Consider the following 23,238-nt stretch of genomic DNA (forward strand, 5'->3'; position numbering starts at 1 on the left):
TCAAACTCAACAAGACTCTTTGAAGTTGGAGGCCAAAAACAAGAATTCATAATTTTTTTTTTTAAAATGCCCTCAATATTTGATCAGAAATTAAAACCAAAATTGCAAAGAGCCCCGAGGAAGATGAGTTGAATGTAAAATATAAAATCGATTTGGTCGTGGTAATGTTTAATAAATCTCAGAATCGGGGTTTTAAGCTTGGTGGAGAATTTCTTGCTTGAATCGATGAGCTCGGAGTTGCCTTATGAGCAGTGGGGAAGCCAGAAATTGACTGGGGGAGGGGCGAAGTTAAAAGATTGTGAGGTTCAAAAGAATAGCAACAACCAAATCCTTTTATATAGTAAGGCCTACCATAATTTATCAATATAAACAAATTACAATTGTTGCCGGCGAGGTTTCATATCATGAAAACACCGCATAACAGGCTCATTATCAATAAAAGCAAATACATCTCTCTCAATGTAAACAAGCATGCTATCACTCAACCATTGATCTTCCATTTTGTTACGTAATGGTGTTTTCACAATTTTCATAGCAGAAAAAGCTCTCTCTACCGAAGCGGTTGCAACCGGTAACACCAAAGCCAATGTAAGAAGCTTATACACTAACATATAGCTTGCACACCTTCCGGTCTTCATCAACTCCTTTGCAAGATCACCAATTCCTCTTAATGATGAAAACTCACTATGCATCTTCATATCGTGAATGTAATTGTCAAGTTGAATGGGAAGATTTATGAGATCCATACGATCAAAATCTTGAGGATAAAGTTAGGCTAGACGAACAATTTTTGCTTTGTCAAAAGATGCAAAATTATTCACCAAACTCAAACATGTCATACAAAGAAGCAATTCGGTGTTTACCTCATTGAAGCGATCATTCAATTCCTTTAATTGCGTATCAAGGACTTGAAAATAGAGATCCACACGATAGTAATGAAGGTTTGTGAGTCTTGGAGCTTTACGCCTTGATTTTTCGGGTACGAAATGCAAATCCTCCATGTTAGGAACGACAATATCATGTTCTTCACAAAACTTTTGTACATCATTAAGCAAGTCCCCAAAATCATCATCTCTCAAGGATTGTATTCTTTGCTTGCATACTTCCACTAACGCCATCGCATTCACAATATCTTGATCTTTCTTTTGTAATGCTTGTGATAACTCATTTCTAATTCCCAATATAAGTCTCATTAAAAAAAGGTGAAACACAAAATCAAAAGTTTGTATGTCATGGAATAACTTACTTGCTTCTCCGAAATTGTCTTGGTTGGTATCATCTTTAATCCATTCAAGCACCTCCACCACGGCTTCAAACATGACAATAATACTCACTATAGTACCATAATGTGAGTTCCAACGTGTATCACAAGGACGCATGAGACTACTCTCTTGATTTAACCCTCTACCCGTTTCAAGATCACCAACATCAAGAGCTTTCTTAATTTGTTCTAGTTCTTTCTCTCTAAATACATCACGACGCTTACACGATGATCCAATAGTATTGACCAAGATACTAGCATTGTTGAAGAAAATGGCGACACCCTCAATTCCCTTTGCAAAGGCTACAAGATCTAGTTGAAGTTGGTGTGCAAAACAATGAACATAAAATGCTTGAGGATACTTGTTCAAAATCTTTGTTTTAAGGCCATTTAGCTCACCCTTCATATTACTAGCTCCATCATAGCCTTGTCCCCATAACTTGGACATACTCAAATTTGTTGTAGCAAAGAATCTCTCAATAGCCTCTTCAAGTGAGCTATTAGTTATAGAGGTGACATGTTGCACACCCAAAAACTTTTCAATTCCTTCTTCTTTTTTGTTCACAGAACGCAATACCACCGCCATTTGCTCTTTAGTTGAAGAATCACGTGATCCATCAACCAAAAGAGAAAAAAATGCACCTTCCATATCTTTAGTGATTGCATCTATAGTTTCAATGGCACAAGCACGAACAAGATCTTTTTGAATATCGGAAGAAGTATACTTAAGATTCTTGGGAGCATTCTCAAACACAACTTTTCTAACTTGCTCATTATGCTTGGAAAGAAATTGCATAAGCTCTAAATAATTACCTCTATTGCTTGATTTGAACGATTCATCGTGGCCACGAAAAGGCAAACCTTGTCCCAACAACCATCTTGTACACTCAAGTGAGGCATTCAATAAAGTACGATAATTAATGCGCGCTTCATCGGTTTGCTTACTCACAAATGTTTCAATGTGTTGTTTTTGTGCCATCAAATCTCTAGCTTGTTGTATAGCTTTATTATGAAGACTTCCAACACCTCCCTCATGGACTCGAAGATTTTGGGTTCCTTTCTTCCAATTTGTAAACCCTTTCTCAATGAAGACATCACTTCCAGTGCTACCCATTTGATCGAAATCACATTTGAAAAGATAGCAATAACGGCAAAATGCAGCATTTTTTGATATACTATACTCCAACCACTTAAACTTATCAAACCAACCGATGATAAAATATCTTTTGTCACTAACTTTTCTTGGCATGATGTGGTCTCTAGGTTGACAAGGATCATTTTGGAGATAGTGTCTACGAATTGCTTCACGAAAATTAGGTGGATAATCAAGCATTTGACGTCTATGTCCAGGGTCTGCAGGAAGATTAGCCAATATTTCATCCAACTCAGTGGTCTCACTTTGTTGTGACCTACTAGGAATATTCGAAGGAGGACTTCTTGGAATATTTGAAGGAGGAGGAGGACTACTCGGAATATTTGAAGGAGAAGGACTACCCAAAATGTTTGAAGGAGGATTTAAGCATTGTTTCTTAGAGTATCATTCCATTATGTAACTATAAAATAGAAAGAAAAAAAAATACTTAGACGCTTAATCCTAGAGTAGACTATACTATAGTATGCATAATAACTAATCCAACCAACAATTCAATTAATCAATACCAATAAGCATACAAATTATTCGATAAATAAAAATTCAGTTCAACTAATCATATGAATAATTGTATACATAATACATTATGTAATAATTCAATTCAACAATCGAGAATTCAAATTTTAATTTTTACCCTAAAAAATAATTTCATAATTTCATATCAATAACCATATTAGTGCATTTAGTGCTTTACTATATGATTCTATACTAATTAAACAAAATTCGTTTTAAATAATTAATTAGGGTTAGGGATTATAAATTTAGGGATTAAAAAATTTACCTAAATAGTGGGTTTGAAACTTTGAAGGGATGCCCTGTAGTGTAGACGACTGTAGTGGAGCTGGCGTAGCAAAAAAGGCCAAACAGTGCTGTTGTGCTGTGCTGTGCTGATTGGGCCTTCTGACTTCTGTTCCGTTTTCTGCTTCGAATGGGGGAGCAGCGTCTGCTTTGCTGCTGGTTTGATTGGAAGTTGTAAAGGGTTCGACAGAGAGATTGAATGAATGGGGGACCGCGTGTCCCCTCTATATGAATTTTTTATTTCTTCCAACTTATCAAAACGGCGCCGTTTCATTTTCTTCATTTTTTTTTAATTTTTTTACTAGGACCAAAACGACGTCGTTTTGGCCTGGTTGTTTAAAAAAAAAATTTAAGTCAGCTCTGCTGCCTAAACAGCAGAACCAACCAGATAGACGACCGGAGCAAACAGAGCAGCAGAACTAGTGGGTTTTCCGGCAGGGAAGGGGCAAAACCAGCACTCTAGTCTTGTTTTTCCGGCGAGGGGAGTGGCGGCCGCCACTCCTCGCCCTCACGTGGCTTCGCCACTGCTTATGAGATTTTCTATCTGCCGATGGGGATTTCCCTGCCAACGGATTTGGGTCATCTAATTTGGGCTTCAAATTGTTAAAAATGGATTGGGTAGGCCTATCATTCGTGTCGTGTTTTTTGTTTTTATGTCGTACCAGATATCTTAATGGACTGGAAATTATTAAAATCCATCCAATCAATAGGCAATGTAATAGTTGTGGGAAGGTGATTATGCAACCAAGAATCTAAGGTATGACAAATTTGCAATTCCATTATAATTTCACACAAAAAAAAAAGATCAAATTTTGATTCAAACAAAACAATATCATCTATTACAGACCGAACCAATCAAGCCCAACAAATTAACATCAACATGTCAAAACAACCAAGCCCAACAAATTAACGAACTAATTTTTCTTAATCAATAATAGCATACATATTATCAATCAATAATTCACATCGTTAAGGGTTAAACAAATAGATGAAGACTGAAAATTTACTCAATCACATCAACAAATCAAAGCCCTAAAATTTTATCATCCTGAACTGGAAAAATTTGTAAAATCTAAAACTTTTGACTGAAATTTTACTCAAAGCCCTAAATTTTTATCATCCTGAACTAGAAAAATTTGTAAAATCTAAAATTTTTTGTCGCATCAAAATAATTACAAATTAAACCCCCTATTCTGATAATAAAAACCAAATTAGTAAATTACTCACCTAAAAGCCTTTTTTCAAAGGCAAGCCGGAGTCCCTAATAATCCAAAATCACATCAAATGGAGGAAAATGATATATCAGAATCGGTTACTCATATACTAATAGAAAATTTTATCCTTAATTTGTCTGATTATAGAAATGAAAAAAAATTAAATCAAGAAAACCAAGACCAGATACAATTTTGATGCAAAGAAAGCAAAGTTAGAATACCAAGAGCCAGATTATGCTATTAAATCAGACAAAACTGAGATGCAATGGAATATATACAAATCTAATCCAAGAATACAAACCAAAACCCTTACTTTCTGAGAGAAATTGAGAAAGAACATCATAGAAAGAAAGCAAGAGGAGAGATGTAGCTGGCTCTGGCTGGAATTGTTGACGATGAATGTTTGAGAAAAAAGTTTTACCTTTCACTCGCTTTTGATTCCTGTGCCACAACAGACACATCGCTTGTGACAGTTTCCAAAGGGAATTCCAAATTCAAAATTCAATAATCTAAACCATAATTAACTCACAATTTAGTTCCATCAACATGATAGACATACCAACTGTCAACAGACTAGCAAAATAAACATACAGCCTTCCTAGAAATAGCCCAATAATAGGATTATGTAGTCCGACTGTGCTGAACTAAATAAGACATTCAAGCGATCAAAGCTAATCCAGAGCTTTCTCCGCTCCCAAACACAACAAGAATCGTCAATTTCAAGAAATTCACAGAAAGAGAGAGAAAGGGATAGAGTAGTACAAACCTCAGATCGACTGGCCTCGATCCTCTGGATTCCATCATTATCATAGCAGAAATCGACAACAGCATATATCCACAAACTGCATAACCAAAACCAAAATTTTAAAATTAAAATTAAAATTTAAAGAAAAAATGCAGTAGAATTGTATAATGAGAAATTCTCGAACGTGGATAAATTAATCTTGTGGGATGCGATCAATTGCATTGGGCTGGCAGCAGGCCCCAAAAGTACCTCAAGAGGAAACGAATCAAACACACTGCGTGAGCAATTTGATTTACAAAACAGAATGACATAATTCATATACTTTTACATCATTATACCGTGAGTTATTTACTACTGGTTCTCTGCAATTAAGCTTTTATATGCAACTTAAGAATATATCAACCCAAAAAATCCCCACGAACCCCAAACAAAATAGCTAAACATGCCAATCCTAAGAACACAACCCATATCAAAAACAGTGAACCACACACATAAACACAATTGTGTCTACACAGTGGCCATTAATTAAGTTATAATACGCATGAGTAAACCCTAAAAAACAAAAATCAAAGTTACAAACTTTGAGTACAAATCAATCCAGCATGAAGTTATACCACACATTCTGGCATAAAAGAAAAAAAAAATCACAACTAATATTTGAAATTAAATTCATCAAAAGCACACAAATTCAGTGAGAAGAGAGAGAGAGAGAGAGAGAGAGAGAGAGAGAGAGAGAGAGAGAGAGAGAGAGAGAGAGAGATTACTTGGATAGTTCTTTGAAGTAAGGGACGCATGAGCGCATAACACTCTTAATCTAGGAATGGAGACCGTGCGCCTCCTTCAGAGGGCTTTCGCTATCTTGCGCATCCTCCACCATTACCATGAACTCCCTCTCTCTCTCGCCCCCTCCCTAAAATCAGAGACTCTTTGTCAACAAATCCCATAGATTCAAAAATCTAACCCCAAAAACTGTTATCCAGACCCTTCATGAATCACTTCTACAGAAACACGCTGATCATAGTAATTTACTGATCAATTATACCACATCAACTATACCAGTGCATTCATCAAATAAGCATTTCCAAAATACACATCTAGCAGATAAATGTAACCTAAGGCACAAATTCACACGGATAGAGAAAATCAAGTTCCACAACCTACGAAAACAAAGTGGCAACTGAGAGATCATTTGAGGGATTTGAGACTGAGCTTCTTCCATAAACAACATACCTAGAACTCCCCAAGTTTTCAAATGGAAATTAAACATTTAAATGGCTTATAGAAATTTAACAAATTCTTTATTAGTGGAGTAAATAATTTGTAAACACCTATTTCCTGGGAGGAAAAATAAAAAAAATCAATTTTAAAAAAGAAATGTACTTTTTAGTTCAATTTCCACAGCCATAGTAATTTATGTGGACAAAAATTTAGATTAATTAATACATCCCATCAACTGCAACTAAACAACTTATAGTAATTTAATCTGTGTTTGTGGATATGAGAGAGAGAGAGAGAGAGAGAGAGAGAGAGAGAGAGAGAGAGAGAGAGAGAGTTATCTATTATAAAGCCAGCCTTCTTTGAATTTACTTCTTGGTCCTCTTGTGGCTTATTACCAAAACTCTCCACCGCATTTGCAGTAATGCCCTCTGCTTCTGCTCCTGCGATAATTATCATTCCGTAAGTAAAAGGTACAAAAATATCAATTATTTAATGGTAGATATTTACTTTAGACTTTTGAAGATCCAATTCATCCTGCATCTTCTCACACTCATCTTAATGCTGAAGCCGCAAACCTGTCAGCTCAGCTTCATGTTCGCTCCTCATTGAAGTTATTTTCTATGAAAATGATAAACTGGTTTGTAACGTAAGCATATAACACTCTACTTAAATTAGCAGTTCCAATTCAAACTATTTATTTGAACCTCTCAGTTCATTCTCAGCTTGCAGTTGGATATGCTTTAGCTCTTCACTGTGTTCGGATTTTAGACTGAGTATCACGTTCTTGGTGCTCCAACCTATAAAAATACAAAAAATATTTTACGAAATTTCCAAACAACCAATATAATTAAAAGCTTGCATACAGTTTGCTTAATTAACAAATAATGCAGGGCAATTTTCATTTCCAACCAACTGTACAAACACAAAGATGTCTGCTTTAACTACCGCTCTATTGAACAGTAAAAAACCCAAAAACTCTGAACTAAATCAAAATAAAAAAATTGGGTAAATTTAACATCATGTTATATCAGTGTTTTAAAAAACGCGCGTTGGGGTGTGCCTAGGTAGCCAAGGCATGCCTGAGGCGTTTGATTTGGTGTTCCCAGTACCCTTCAACGACCCAAATCTTGCTTGAAATTTGAAGTTTTCTGGAAACCTGGTCTGGGTTGCAGCAGTGTCTTTATGAAGTAGACGACTGCGCAAAGAAGAAGAAGGGTTTTTTTTTCTTCATAAAAAGTTGACCCTGAACGACTCCATTTTGGCCAAGCCCTTTAATGTTTTTAATGACTTGGCCCAAAACGACGTCATTTTGGCCAAGTCTTTTTTTTTTAATATAGGAGCATTTGGTCCCCATATATCAGCAACAAGCAACCCAATCACAGGAGGTCTCCTCCTCCTTCCCCCCTCCCAATCCTATATTTCAATTTTACTCCAATCTCATACCTCAATTTGTTTCAAAATTCTCCACACCACCAAGTAAGTTTTTTCGTATTCTAATTAATAGTCACTAGTAGTTTGGCTACTTGTTTGATTGTTGAAGTTGATTAATTTGTTTTACAAGTATTGTAATATATATATAATTTTAGGTCCCGTCAGGCTTCGCCTCACGCTTCACGCCTGACGCCTAGGCGGGGCTATCCATGAAACACCTCGCCTACGCCTTCGCCTTTTAATACATTGCGCTATATGTACCTTCACATATTTGCGAACTCGTAGAGTCATTGGTGACTTGACTCGGCCTTCTGTTGTGTTTGGCTCATATACTTACGAGTTGGCAACAATTTTGATAGTGTAACTTTCTGAGTGCTACAGGGAAATGGCAGCAGCCACTTTGTGTTTGGCTTTCGGTTGTGGCATGGAAGTTTTGTTTCAAGAGAAGACATGGTGACTGGCACAATCAAAGTTGGAAGCAAGCAAGTCTTGACTTTGTGTTTGCTTGCACGCAATTGTGCATGTTTTATTTTCTATGCATTAAATGGCAAATGGAGAAAAAGTTGTACTCTATAGGCTAGGTATAGAAAAGGGTGTTGCCGTGTGAACTTAAGATTTTCTTGGTCTTGGTTGTTGGCATAATTGTTGGTGCATGACTATAAGTGAAGGAAATAGTAATGCATTGAGAGTGCATTCGGAGGAGAACACAAAGGAGAGAAAATAGAGAGTGAGAGAGAAACTCTTGGGGTAGAGTGAGGCTCTTGGGAAAATTCTGTGAGTGTATAAGGGATTGGGGTTTGGGTTATGTTGATTTAACTCAAGTGTATCTTGTACGAGTTATTCTCATAGTGAAGAACAATATCTCTTCGGGGACGTAGGCAGGATTTTGCCAAACAATAAGCTATAACTTCCCTACTTCTAACTGCTTATTAGAAATTTCAATTAGAACAAATAATACCTGTGAGGGCAAGGGCATCAGAAGGTCATTTAGAACCACTCAATATTGAATCCTACATACTCCATGCTTATCTAATAATTCAAATCAAAATTTTCATTCCAACCCAACATTCTTCAAATCAATAACTTCAGAAAGCTTATAATTCACAAAAAAAAAAAAAAAAAAAACAAAAGAAAAACACTAACATTTCAACTCTATAATTTTAGTAACCTTGTGGCTCATGCGAAGTCTTTTACTGCAAAGAAAAAAAAAAGAGTGAGCACAATTAACGCACAAATTTTCAAACAAAAAAAACTACATTCAACTCAATAATTTCAGAAAGGTTATAAGTCACAAAAACCAAAAGAAAAACACTAACAATTTCAACTTTATAATTTCACTAACCCTGTGCCTCATGCGAAGTCTTTTACTGCAAGAAAAAAAAAATTAGCAACAATTAAAACACAAATTTTCAAAAAAAAAAAAAAAAACTACATTCAACTCAATAATTTCACAATCCCAAAAATGACAGAAAGTAAAGGCAACGGCGGTACCTCTCGGGGTTGGGAGGAGGGAGTTAGCCATGGGTGGGGGTAAGAAATCGAGAGATTGTTTGAGGGGTTTGAGACTGAGCTTCTTCCATAAACAATATACCTAGAATTCCCCAAGTTTTCAAATGGAAATTAAACATTTACATAGCTTATATAAAAAACCAAAATATAAAAAACTAATCAAAAGGTTGAGAAAACTCACATCCCAGTAATGCTCATTGCTGATATTAACACCCACTGATAGCAGCCCTTGATTTGTGGAATTCCCAAGCCCAACTCCATGACCTCTGTCTCTGCCATCCCTCTCTCCCTCACAACCATACCCACTTTCGACCCACCCTTCAATCCCGACGCCAACCCTTGATTTGAGGAGGAAAAATCATTCCAACCCCCCTTTTTGCAAGTCTCTATCCTCCCTCTCCCTTCCCCTCCTTACCAATCCACGCCCATCTCCCTCGTTGTAGCTCTGCAACCCACGTTTTTTGGCAAACGTGTTAGAATCTGAGAGGTTTTAGTAAGAGAAAATGTAGAGAGAGAGTAAAATAATGTTGTGTATATTTCCATCATATCAATAAGATTACACTTAGGTATATATATACATCAGTATTCACATAGAATAACCATCTATCTATCTTAAGAGCAACTCCAGCGTGGGAGCCCTTCCCATGCAATTCACTATTTAATCTACCCAGTGAACAGTAATTGCCCTTAATGAACAGTAACTGTCTTTTGCATCTCCAGCGTGGGAACCCTCCCCTTGGCAATTCGCAATAAAATATTAATTTTTTAAAATAATACAAAATAATTTTATTTGTAATTTCGGATAGAATTTTTAATAAATCTCGTTGTACAATTTTCTATTAAAAAATATTTTAATTTTTTCTTTTCACATGGTGCAACACACCATTCCAAAACTTTTTATTATTATTATTATTTCTTCTTCTTCTTTTTTTGTTTTTTTTGGCAAACATTTTTTCTTCTTCTTTTCAGATGGTGCCAACGCATCAATCCAAAAGCCCTTCTTTTTCTTCTTCTTTTCAGATGGTGCCAACGCACCATTCCAAAAGCCCTTCATTTCCACCCGTGTCCTCCCCCCCCCCCAAAACGCACCCCCTCGCCTCTCTTCCTCCATCTTCACCACCCCACTGCCGCCTTTCTTCCTCCATCTTCACCATCCCACCCACCTTAGCCTCCATCAACGGTCCCGATCTTCCCCGCTCCCTAACCAAACTCTCTCTCTCTTTCCTTTTTCCCCTAAAAAAAATCCCAAATCGTGCGATCTGGGTGCGCCAGTGGAAGGAGGAGGATCGCGAGTGCGTGGGGGAGAAGGCGGTGTGGGGTGCGGCGGCAGCTACGATGGAAAAGGGACTAGATCTCTGCCATTTGTCTGTGGGTGTTCATCAACCTCAGCGACGAACTCTGGCGAGAGCCGTTGAGTTCGAAGCCTGGGTTTTACAATTTTTTTAATTTTTCTTTTTATTTTATTAATATTTTATATTTTTATTAATTTTATATTATGGCTGACGTCGCCCTGATGTCAGCCCACGTCACGTTGCCTTCGGGTTCTCGGGTTGGCAATTCGTGACAAGCTTGTTGCTCGGGCCTGCCCTATCCCTCGCGCTCCCACACGTTGGTGCCAATAACTCGGGCTCTCGGGCCCTTTTTGCTGCCTATCCCCTGAGCACCAGCCAATGCTGGAAGTGCTCTAATGACTAAGTAATGTAGTTTGTTATTGTAACAAACTACAACATTATCACTTATTGTTATTTTACAATACTACCCTTAATATTCCCCGTCAAACTGAACTGAGGTAACCGAAGAGAAAGTTTGTCTCTAAGAAGAAGAAACCGGTCCTTGAACAAACTGAATTGAGTTGTTGTGAACATTTAGGAAACCACAAACCAAGAGAGAGAAAACCCTTCAAATATCTGAAAATTCTTTTAACAAGCTGAAAATGAGATTGCGGTAGACTATGCATAAACTGACAGACAAGATTAACTGCAAATGATAAGTCATGGCGAGTCTAAGTCAGGTATTGAAGCCCTCCTACTAAGGATCAGTATTCCTCAGGATTGGGAAGTAATGGGGAAGAGTGATCTAATGTGGATTTGCTCAATGGAGTAGCACAAGGCTTAGCACTATCCATGTGTGCCTTTTTTAGAAGATCTAGGATATATTTAGTCTGTGGAACAAAAATACCCTTGGAAGACCTTTTGACTTCAAGTCCGAGAAAATAGTGAAGTGATCCTAAGTCATTAACAGGAAATAGAGCACAGAGTTGAGAAATCACAAGTTTGCAAGCTGCAGAATCTGGTCCTGTAACAAGAATATCATCCACATACACTAAGACATACACCACAGAAGTATCTTTCTTGACAAACAAGGAATGATCATTTTGAGAACTAGAGAATCCAAGAGAGTGTAACACAGTTGTCAACTTCTCATACCAGGCTCTGGGAGCCTGTTTCAAACCATACAAAGACATATGCAATTTGCAGACATGATGTGGTTTGACAGAATCTGCAAACCCGAGGGGTTGAACTCTGTAGACATCTTCAATGAGATTACCATGCAAAAATGCATTACTCACATCTAACTGATTTAGAAACCAATCAAAATGAGATGCTAAGGTGAGTAGTAGTCGAATAGTGACCGGTTTGGCAACCGGATTGAAGGTTTCATTATAGTCCAGAGAGGTTTTAGTAAGAGAAATGTAGAGAGAGAGTAAAATAATATTGTGTATATTTCCATCATATCAATAAGATTACACTTAGGTATATATATACCAGTATTCACATAGAATAACCATCTATCTTAATGACTAAGTAATGTAGTTTGTTATTGTAACAAATTACAACATTATCACTCATTGTTATTTTACAATACTACCCTTAATAAAACGTCCCCTCTCCCTTCCTCTTCCTGACACCTCCCCTTCTCTGTCTGTAAATAATCCAGCCCCCTCACTTTCTCGAAACCAACTCTCAAACCTTAGAATGCAGCACTCTTACTCTCTCGCAACCCACTTTGAGTGACACAGATGCAACAACCCTCGCCTTATCTCCCGTCGTCGTCTAACCCTAAAATCGCGTTCTCTCTCTCTTTCTCTCTCTCTCTCTCTCTCTCTCTCTCTCTCTCTCTCTTCCCAAATCGAGCATCACCACTCAATCCCCATCTCTTTCTCTCCCTCGAATCGTACACCCCTGTGACTCTGTCTGCCTAAGCCATATGCCTTCCTTTCACCAAATCCCTATCAGTCTCTCCATCCCTCCCTCTCTCTCTTCTCTCTCTGCTCGCTCGCTCTCTTTTCCGACGGCATGGTCTTACCGAGTCCCACTGCAGCTCACAAAGAAAGGAAATGAGGGTGGGTTTGTTGCACTAGACTATATCGGACTGGACTAGCTTCATGGACTAAGCTGGACTGGCTTAGACTAGATTAAGCTGGACTAACTTAGTGAAGCGTTTGATACAGTGTCGGACTAAGAAACAGGATAATTAATAAATTATAATATTTTATTAATTTATCTATATTTCTATTAATATTTTATTCTTAATTCTCTCATTTCTTCCTTCTCTTTTTTGAAAACTCTTCCTCTTCTTTGAAACCCAATTCCATACTTTGAGATCAAATCAAAACTAACTTCCTACAATTGCATATCAGATCAAAACCAACTCCCCGCAATTACATATCAAATCAAAATCAACTCCCGACAATTTTAAATTCCATAATTTGAGATTAAATCAAAACCAATTCCACAATTTGGCTTCTCAGGTTGCTTACCCTATCTTAATCGCTGGCGATCCCAAGCCGTTGTCGTCCCAATCAAAGACCTTTGCCGTTTTCATCACCGTCGCGGGAACCGGCGTTTTGGCCTCCAATCCTTCATCGCCGTCTTGTTCCTCACCCACCACTGGGTTCACAAGGATTCCGTGATTTGGGTTTCAACAGCCGTCGTGTTCCTCACCCACCACTGGGTTCACAAAGATCCCATGATTCGGGTTAGAACAGAGACCATCGGTGGCGGCTTGTGCGGACGATGGTCGGAGGTGGTGCAATTATGTAGGTCTTGTTGGAGGAGGAAGAGATGGAAGAGAGCAGAGAAGGAATACGATCTTAGCTAGTCCCTTCCTTTTCGAGGGCTCTCGCTAAGAACTTCTAGCGAGCCTGTTAGTCCACACGAGTCCCCTTTAGTCTCATTAAACATAATCCCAGTATCTAACAAACACTGGACTATAGTCCAGTCTAAGCCAGTGAGAGTTAAGGAAGCTAAACAAACGCACCCTGAAAGTCTCTAACCCACCCAATCCGTTCGAAACCTTACAGACTAAAATGACCATCGCACCCCTGCCTTTCCACAATTATCAACACGCGGCTTGAAGATCAGCGACGGAGAGAGTAGTGGCAACCTCGTAAATAAATTGAAATTTGGACCCAAACATTGTTCATTTGTACAACAATTTCTCCTCATTCTTTAGACTAAGGTAATTGTATATTCGATTGGAGAAAGCTTTGGCCTTTATTTATTTAGAAGGGAATATTCTAAAAAAATTTAATTTAAGAGAATTCAAGCTCGAGTGTAAGAAAGTAAACACATTATTCCATTGGCTTAACTCACATCTACCACTACATAGTACTACAATTTAGTAGTATTCATCTTCACTTGTAAGTGAGAGGTCATAAATTTGATTCTCACAAAAGGCAAATTTAAACTACATTATTATGACTAGCCCATTACGAGGTTTAGCTTACTCCCCCACTTCCTACGTAAATAATATCGCTTGTTAAAAAAAATAATAAAAAAAAACTCACATGTACAAGTCATCATAATCTTTAATCAAGCACGAAAAACTATGATATGGGAAAACATAATGTACCAAAATTATGAAAGACGTTACGGTTAAGTAAATGTACTTGTAGTTACACAGTAATAGTCATACTTAACTCAATCATCTCTATCAAACGAGGCCTTAGTGTGGTATAACAGATTAAATAGGAGAATGCCCTAGCCACCTATTGAACATATCAAAACACTCCTTAGGATTGTACTCTGGAGCTGTATGCCCTCCTCCCTGCACAATTGCAACTTGGAATCAATTCTAAGATCAGAAATGGTTTGTGATTTTAATTAGTACATTAATGTACGGATGTTATCGGACATGCCTTTATGGTCGCATATGTCAAATTATACTCTTTATTTGAATGGTAAATTGTGTATCTGCAAAATGAATCAGTGACAAAAGAAAAATGAGAACAAAGGATCAAGAGTTAGTATTAAATATTCCGAAAAAATCACGAAAACAATAAAAACTAAGCTTTATACGTATAATATACCAACCCTGCAACTTGATGATCAGAAAACCATGGTTTCCAATCATCTTCAAGTGTCAAGTTCAAGGATTCTATCCACGCCAGTGTGCTTACATATGGTATGCTCATATCATGATCACCACTGTAGATAAATACATGTAACTAAGCTGCCTCTTCAATTTTTTTTCTAATTTTTAATTTCTTAGAACGGTAAAACATGAAGAACGTATCATATTTAACAATTTACCTGTAGACTAAAGCACGAAGGGACTTTTTGCTGAGGTTTCAATGATATTCAAAACTACTTGGGACATCAAACGTATAAGGTGTGGTTTTATTGCATTTAGCCCATTCACCTTTTATTCCCTGTTTGTAATTAATTATTAATATATATTTTTGTTTGAAATTAGATGGCTGCAAGTTTGTATCTTCTATTGAATTGATTAGAGATAGCATTAGGATATATATACCTCTCGAATGTTGAAAGCTTTACGGACGTTTATATCATTCGCCCAAAGAACAGCGTAGCGGATCCTATCTTCCTGCAACACATCTGTCAGTTTGTTACTACTCAATAAAATGAGTCATTTTGCAGTTAATAGAGCCCCTTTTCAGTTAACAGAGAGGGTGGATTCGTATTTGTGACCTCTTCTAGCATTGAAAAGAAGTAATGCTAAACTAAGAGCAAATTACCATACGATGAATATCAGAGAGAGAGAGAGAGAGAGAGAGAGAGAGAGAGAGAGAGAGAGAGAGAGAGATACCCGACACAACTGCAGAGAAGAGGGGAAATCTTTCAAAGTATCCTCAACAGGGAGTGAGATACCCGCCTTCCAATTCCAGTTCATTTCTAACACTGTTAATTCGTTATAGTCGTTTGCCTTGGGGCAGAAAGGTGCCAATATGTGTTCGGAATCAAGTCTTCCAGTGCACTGCATACTCAATGATCAAGTGACTTTATATAATAGAAGATCAAAACCATGTAGGGTGTTAGGATTGTGTGTGTGTGTGTGTACACATTTGACACTTTACATGATCAGATTGAAACTCAAGAATGTATATAGGGTGTCAAGTTCCGGTCCACATTTTAGATTTTCCTTTGAAGATTATCGTTATAAAAACATGAACTAAATATGAAATTATTTAGTCATATACCTAAGAGAGAATAAATAAAACAATCCTTTATTGACAAACAATAATGAAATCTTGATAAGCATAATCAAATGATCAACGATTTCTGATTTCTTAAAAAATTTCACACAGATTCTGAAAGCTTGAATCATCGAACCACACTTTGAGATGACCCCCAGAATACTTTAATTCTTTGGATATGCAACCATGGTGATACGTACCTCCTGGAAAGCTTGAAGACTGTTGAGGCATAGTTGATTGTTTGGATCTACATCTACGTATTCGCCACTGCAATTCCTTGTAGTTGACTAAAAATAAAGCAATTAAAACTGTTAATTTGTGGAGTGCAACTTGAGTGCACTACTGCATCCGAATCTTATAAGAATGTAGCCACACAGTGTTCTCAACACTTGTATAATTGTTATCTATGAGGGTTTATTCCTTTGCTTTTCATAAGTATATTTTTTATTCAAACTTTAGATATGATATTGCTATGTGCTTCTTAGAAGGTACAAAGGGACAAAACTTAACACCTGAAACAAAACCAACAGCGATATGCATACCTCGTATATTCTATCTGATATAAGCGCCATACGATGAGCATACTCGATTCTCGAGTTAACATCCCCTTTAACATTTGTAGCTGGATTGCCAATTATGTATCCCTGAAAACCCATTTTAGATGAAATCAATTTCTAGCACAATGATGTCATGAAATTTGACAGTATAAGAAGGAATTTTTCGGGATGTCAGTTTCATCCCTTTGTTTGTTCATAATTGTGTTGAATTTATTCAACTTAAATGTGTTTTATTCATCCCATTACGCTTGAAACAGCTGGTTCCGCGGCAACGCTCGAGCCTAATTTCTAGTTTTTATCTAAATTTCCAAATATCGATTGGTCATGAAAGAAACAAACAATGGGCTAGACTATCAAGAACTTAATACTTCATAATTTATGCAAGCCCAACAGTTCTTCTCGACTGCATAACTTCTCCTTCTTGGATACAAATCAGTCTTCACATTCACTTCATCTTCCCGAAAAGAACAAGCGGTCTCCTCATCAATCCTTCCCATCGTCAACCCAACACTGTAACTCCGCACCCCCATTCCATTCATAGTGTTATTGGGTTGTCTAACAATTGGTTGAGCGATTGGTCTTCTATGCATATCTGAATTACTTGCTGACTTGTTCTTATTATATTTCTCTACACTGTTATTCCTATTTGACGTCGATGTTCTAAGAAGCTGCCTCACGTCCTCATCATTGCTAGAACTCGAAGGATTGATACTGAAGCTTCTGGGAACGTGTGGAACTTGTGAGGCAGTGTAACCGCTCACACCAGCACCACCATGACCCACCCTGCCCGCACAATCCTCCACACTTCTCATGTAAAAATTCCTGGCCTTGGTCAAGGTCCTTATGGGTGCACAAATAATGTACATCAGCATGCTTTGCTTGTTTGCTTTGGTAGAGCTCCTCATTTTTGGTAAAATTGTTAAGGGTTGAAAACAAGAGAAGTGATTGATTAAATATTTGAACTGTAGTGAGCTGAGCTGAATGATGAGGGTGAGTTAGTGATGTGTGTTTATAAAGTTTTGGGGGATTTGGGGTTTGGACTTGATTTTTAGAAGTAGTCTAATTGGGACCGCAATCCACTAAATCAAAATTCTTGAATCAAATGGGACATGTGAAAGGTTCAAATGTGTAAATAGTATAATATAACAGAACGGACCAAAATAAAAAAACAATGTGACAAAAGCATACAATATAATAAAATTAACCATTGAAGATATCAGTGGCTGACATCCATATTTGATTCCAATTCATGGAACCATGTCCACAAGGAAGCGAAACTTTTGGCGGACAAAATTGCTAATACTGATTTCAGTTTATAATTTTAATCTTTGGAATAGGTCTTTCTCGTCTGTGGTAAGAATGGCCATGTTTTTCACTAGGCTAAATAGCTAAAATAGTCTATGAGATTTGCATCACTCATCACTTTGGTCCCTAACATTTCAAATTGATAAAAGTGGTCCATGAGATTGTCCAACATCCATTATTTTGGTCATTCCGTTAAAAACTCCGTTAAGTGTCCTGGAGCTCTTGGCCGGAAGTTTGGGCAATTTTCAAAGCTTCATAACTAAATCATTGCATAATATATCAAAATGAAGATAGGAAAGTGTAGAATAAGATTATACCTATTTGGAAGCCCAATGGCTGCCGGATATGGCTGGAAAATAGCCTCAAATTTGACTGGTCTGAGGGAAAACTGGAAAACTCGCCGGAAACTAGGTAAACTTTAAACGTTCATAACTTCTTCAATACTCAACGAAGTCAAGTGATTCAAAAACGAAAATCATACTTCTCAACGAGAAAAAGATAATTGTACCTTCTTAGATGGCTAAATAGCAGTGGTTTGATCGAAAAATGGCTCGAAATTGGCTAACTTGAGACCAAGACACTTTCGAGCCGTTTTCCAGCCAAAACACTGTGACTTAGCCATCGAAAAATATACCATTCTCTTCGTCTCATCAAGAAGTATGATTTTTGTTTTAAATCACTTGATTTCGGTGAGTATTGAAGAAGATATGAACGTTTAAAGTTTACCCAGTTTCCGGCGAGTTTTCCAGTTTTCCTTCGGATCAGCCAACTTTGAGGCTAATTTCTGGTTATCACCAGCAGCCATTGGGCTTCCAAATAGATATAATCATATTATACACTTTCCTATCTTCATTTTGATATATTATGGGTCGAATTTGGTTAAGAAATGATTGAGTTATGAAGCTTTGAAAATTGTCCAAACTTCCGGCCAAGAGCTCCGGGACACTTAATGGAGTTTTTAACGGAATGAGAAAAATGATGGATGGTGGACAATCTCAGGGACCACTTTTATCGATTTGAAATGTTAGAGACTAAAGTGATGAGTTATGCAAATCTCAGGGACCATTTTGGCTATTTAGCCTTTTCATTATATTGGGACTGGAAGTGACGACAATCAATCTCTTTAAGCTTTTTATTTTCTCATAAAAAAATATGCATACACACAGAGTATATATGCACATGTACATATAGCCTTTATTCAAATGAATCTCTAATTTGGTAAAAATGAGGATTAATTGTGGGGCCATTATATATTCAATTTCTACGATCCGAACAGCCTATTTATTGAGAGGAAAACTAATGAAAATGGTTTCAATACTTTGAATTTTAACCAAAAACCATATAATAACTTTATTTAATGGTTAGGACAAAGCCTAACATTAAACCAGTCCAATTAAAATGGCTCAAACAATGAGTTTCCAATTCTACCCCTAACGACAAGTCTTTTGTCTGTCTAATATCCAAATCTCTTGGCCATGCTCTATCTCCCCTCTCTATCTTCTCTTCAGTTGCTCCGTCACCCCAACAATGACCGCCTTCGTCATCTCAACAACTCTCAATATCATTAGGTACTACTCTCACTCATCTCCTCATTGTCACCGTCCATTGATGTCTGCATTAGCATCTACAACAACAGCGTTGGAGTTCCCTGTCAAGATTCAATAAGAAGAGAGGTCTATGTCCCGTAGTTGATCTTCGGACACCTCCTGATGAGTAGCAACTATGATAATATGGTGAAGAAGACCATCAGTGGACGCAAAGGCTACGGTGCCAAGCTTACGAACATATTCTCCACCAAATTCATTATCGAGACGACGGACGGAATGCGACAGAAGAAGTATAAGCAAGTACAAAATTGTAGATTCTCTAATTTACGTGATGTTTAATTTGTATTTTAGGATTTTATTGTTTTGTGGAATTTAGGAATTAGGATTTGGTCTTCTATTTTAGGGTTTGGTGTGTATAAAATTGTGTATTTTAGGGTTTCAATGTTTGGTGGAATTGCAGAATTAGGATTCGGTCTTCTATTTGTGATTGTTCATTTGAAATTTGATGTAATTTTGTTTTGTAATTTGTGATTTATTGGGGAATTGCATAATTAGGGTTTCAGTATTTGAGTAATTTGTGATTGTTCGTTTTATAGACTTAAAAGTATGTTTATCTTGTGCACCTTAGGCCATCTCCAACCGATTTAGCCAGAGGGTCATAGGGCTAAAAATAGCCCGAAATAACACGAAAACCGTTGTCAAGCGAGGGATAGGCCAAAGGGCGCGTGGGCCCCGCCGGACCAAAAATGGGAAAACAGGCCAGCCATCCAGCCCTGGGCCGATCCAATTGTTTGAATGCAACGGCTACCTGGCGTCAGCATGATGCCAGGTGACCGTTGAATTTGAATTTTTTTTTAGGACAAAATTTAAAAAAAATTAAAAAAATTCTAATTTTTTTCCTATAACTACCTAAGCCATCAAACAACATTAAATATTAAATAACATTAAACTTAAACAACACAATCTCCACCCTAGTGCTACTCTGGGGAGTTATTCAAACTTAAACAACATTAAAAAAAACATTTAACAAAATAAAAATTAAATGCCTACTCCATGCTTCTTTCGGCCCAAAGATGTGCAAGAAGATCCTATTAGAGGTACTTATTTGTGGCACGCGAATGTATCATCTTATGGCGCCTCACGTACTCATTTAAAGAGATATTACCAGTTTTTGGATCCAAAGGAAAATTAGGCCCATCATATATTTTTGCACGAGCCCTCCTTAACCTATTTGGATCATCTTGGTCGTCATCAGACTCTCCATCAATATAGCTTTCTCGCTCATCCTCCATAATCATGTTGTGTAATATGATGCACGACATCATGATGGAGTTCAATTTATGACACGCCCCAACCCTAATTTCCACAAATATCAGGGTAGACACGTGCTGGTTGACACCCAAGGGTGACGAAGCCATTAAAAACATGAGTACTGCTAAAATATGTTATTAGAAAGAGATACACTAGTGTAGAATCGTGTTCAGAGTATACAACTAACCAAGAATCAAGTGAAAGAATGATGATAAGAAGGTACGAACCAAGGAATGGGTCTTACCCAAAGAAGAATTGAATATGCCTTAGGGAGGTGTCCTTACGCCGGGATTTTGTACCTCGGCTTTAACTCCTGAGGGGGCGCAAAATAAAAAAGGTGAGTGGACCAAAGTTTATAATAATAATAATACTAATAATAGGAAAACCATTTTATTTTAGAACATAGTAACCCCCTGTTTTGAAAACATATATAATACTATATAATAGACTTTATGAAACCCTAGCATGCCACGCCAAAACCTTCGTAAACATGTACGTATAAAACCATGCCTAGTAATGCTAAAAACACCGCCTGAAAGCAAATCTAAAAATCTCCTCAAGACTGTACTCTCCAGGGGTATCATAGTCGCCTGAAAAAACCCTAGCATGCCATGCCAAAACCTTCGTAAATATGTACGTGTAAAACCATGCCCAATAATGCTGAAAACACTGCCCGAAGGCAAATCCACAAATCTCCTCAATACTGTACTCTCTAGGGGTATCATAGTCACCCGAAGGCAGTACATGTGCATTACCCGAAAGTGAAGCTGAATAACTTGTCCATCACCCGAAGGTGAAGCTGTATAACCTGTTCATCACCCAAAGGTGAAGCTGGATAACTTGTCCATCACCTGAAAGGTAAAGCTGAATAATATGTCCATCACCCAAAGGTGAAGCTGTATAAAATAGCATACATCCACACCGACACTAGCCGTGGCTAGTGAAGCTGTCCGACACTACTTTCGACAGTGAAGCTGGGGGTATATCATATATCATATCTAACTCCTCCTTATCAATTGTTTCCTATGGCCATATACATTTATACTCGTGGTGTGCGGATGTGCCATATGATAACCCACTAGATAAGTACCGAAAACATACCTCAAAATCTCATATCCAAACAAAAACTCAAAAACTCCTAAACTCAACTCACAAATCCATGGTAAATCATATTCGTAAATCCATAATAAGTCATATTCGAAATCCATATAAATTCATATAAGCAAATCCAACAATTCAATACCTTTAATAAAATGTATTTTCGATAAATCAAACTATTTCGTAAACCATAATTATAAAAGTCCATAAAGCATATTATAAATCATCTTCAAGTCATGAAATATGGAATGCATGCTAGGCTAGGCTAATATTTTATAAAAACAAGCAAGTTAAGAAGGGGTCCACTCACAGATTTTATTGCTCGAGAACTGCTCGAACTAGAGAGGATGACGCCGCTTCCCTTCAACGCGCCTAAACACAATTAGAGACCTTTTATTAAAACTATACCTAAACGATAGAATTTGGGAAAACGGATGGCGGATTCAGATTTGGCACGTCAGAAAACCTAAGAAAGGACCCCGGGTTCCCCCACACGCTGCCACACGAACCGTTAAGAGGTAGCGGTTCCCGACGAATGAAAACCTAATTTTCTGACTAACTCTAAAAATTCCTAAATTTTACAGGCAAGTAGATCTCAATGAGAGGAACAACTTTCATACCTGAGTCGAAGTCCAATTTGATCAGAAAACACCTTGATTGACCCGCGTTCTCGCCGGAACCCTAAAAATGGGTGATTATTGATTCGTCTCTTCCGATGCTCTGCCGCCCCCAAACTTTTTTGGGGTTTGTTCCTGGCTTGTAGAGGAGTGGTTTGGTGTTGGTAGTGGTGGTCGGAACCTGCAGGATTGGCGGTTCTCACCATGACCACTTGGGAACCCACATGTTCCGTTCTCCTCAAATCATGGGTTAAAGGAACTAGGTTTTGGGTGGAAATGGAAGAAGGAAGGCCAAGGAGTTGTTTGGTAGGGGTGGAAGGCCGTAAATCAGTGAAAAAATGGATAGAAAATCGTCAGGAAAAGTCATCGGAACACGTGTCGAGTCGCTGTGTAACGGGTTAAGAGGAAAGGGTCCAGTTGGCTACTCCCTTAAGTCTCTCCTTTCTCTCTTTTCTCTACTTTGTGATTGGTCACCCTCTCCCTTATTTTCTCTCCCGCACCTCTCATTGTCTTCCTCTCTCTCCTTGTCTCTCAATCCTAGCCACAACCATGGCACCAAATCAACGCTCCAACAAAATCTAGAGCCTTCCAGATTTATGGCCAAATGACCATTTTTCCCACAACTTTGTTTGTTAATAATTCATTCGTTATAGTTCTAAGTTATGTTCCGTTTACACCCACGCACTCGTAGTGACGAGTACTACGAGGATATGCCAAGAAAATAGATCGTACGTGACATGACAAGACGGTCAACAAAAGTCAATGCATTTGCCTCGGAGGGTATTTTCAAAATTTCACATTTTAAAATTATAAAATTCGTAATAATTGGGGACGGGTTGTTACAATCTACCCCCTTAAGAAAATTTCGTCCCCGAAATTTTGAAATAACTAGTTATATGTAAAATACTCGAAATTAGGTAGAAAATATGTATAAATATATATACAAGGAAAAAAATCAAGTTAGAGCAGCTGCACAAAAGAGAATGTCATTCCGTTGTGATCAGATTGCAATTATCCTCATTCATGCCTCCAAGCTCA

General features: G+C 37.6%; 2 protein-coding genes, 2 long non-coding RNA genes and 1 pseudogene across 10 annotated transcripts; all 5 read right to left on the reverse strand.

The window, feature by feature from the left end:
* Nucleotides 1-770: 770 nt before the first annotated feature.
* Nucleotides 771-2,375, reverse strand: LOC126622637 (uncharacterized). The gene has a single exon (XM_050291402.1). It carries the CDS (start codon nt 2,373-2,375, stop codon nt 771-773), a length of 1,605 nt encoding a protein of 534 aa, XP_050147359.1.
* Nucleotides 2,376-4,564: 2,189 nt separating this feature from the next.
* LOC126623852 (uncharacterized) lies at nt 4,565-7,181 on the reverse strand. Its single transcript, XR_007623908.1, has 5 exons — nt 7,091-7,181; nt 6,894-7,004; nt 5,933-6,826; nt 5,190-5,265; nt 4,565-4,864 (listed from the first exon to the last, which is right to left on the reverse strand). It is a non-coding gene; the product is annotated as an uncharacterized LOC126623852 (long non-coding RNA).
* A 1,419-nt stretch (nt 7,182-8,600) lies between these two features.
* Nucleotides 8,601-9,787, reverse strand: LOC126623851 (uncharacterized). 2 transcript variants are annotated; one of them, XR_007623907.1, is made up of 4 exons: nt 9,508-9,787; nt 9,309-9,408; nt 9,134-9,184; nt 8,601-9,010 (listed from the first exon to the last, which is right to left on the reverse strand). It is a non-coding gene; the product is annotated as an uncharacterized LOC126623851 (long non-coding RNA). The 2 variants fall into 2 exon arrangements; XR_007623906.1 differs by lacking the exon at nt 9,134-9,184.
* Nucleotides 9,788-14,154: 4,367 nt separating this feature from the next.
* Nucleotides 14,155-22,505, reverse strand: LOC126623759 (serine carboxypeptidase-like 8). 6 transcript variants are annotated; one of them, XR_007623870.1, is made up of 10 exons: nt 22,204-22,505; nt 21,894-21,955; nt 20,730-20,798; nt 16,308-16,409; nt 15,966-16,052; nt 15,378-15,545; nt 15,084-15,155; nt 14,861-14,979; nt 14,642-14,755; nt 14,155-14,521 (listed from the first exon to the last, which is right to left on the reverse strand). XR_007623870.1 is itself a non-coding variant. In XM_050292743.1 (9 exons), the coding sequence occupies exons 4-8, from the start codon at nt 16,335-16,337 to the stop codon at nt 14,498-14,500; spliced, it is 381 nt and encodes a 126-aa protein (XP_050148700.1). In that variant the 5' UTR covers nt 16,338-16,409; nt 20,730-20,798; nt 21,894-21,955; nt 22,204-22,505; the 3' UTR covers nt 14,155-14,375; nt 14,467-14,497. The 6 variants fall into 6 exon arrangements, 3 of the variants coding, with proteins under 3 accessions (XP_050148700.1, XP_050148698.1, XP_050148699.1); XR_007623871.1 differs by having other exon boundaries at nt 20,713-20,798; XR_007623872.1 differs by lacking the exon at nt 20,730-20,798.
* On the reverse strand, nt 16,699-17,227 carry LOC126623758 (uncharacterized; annotated as a pseudogene).
* Nucleotides 22,506-23,238: the final 733 nt, after the last annotated feature.

The sequence above is a fragment of the Malus sylvestris genome, chromosome 5 (genome assembly GCF_916048215.2).
Source record: "Malus sylvestris chromosome 5, drMalSylv7.2, whole genome shotgun sequence".
Classification (NCBI taxonomy): Eukaryota; Viridiplantae; Streptophyta; class Magnoliopsida; order Rosales; family Rosaceae; genus Malus; species Malus sylvestris.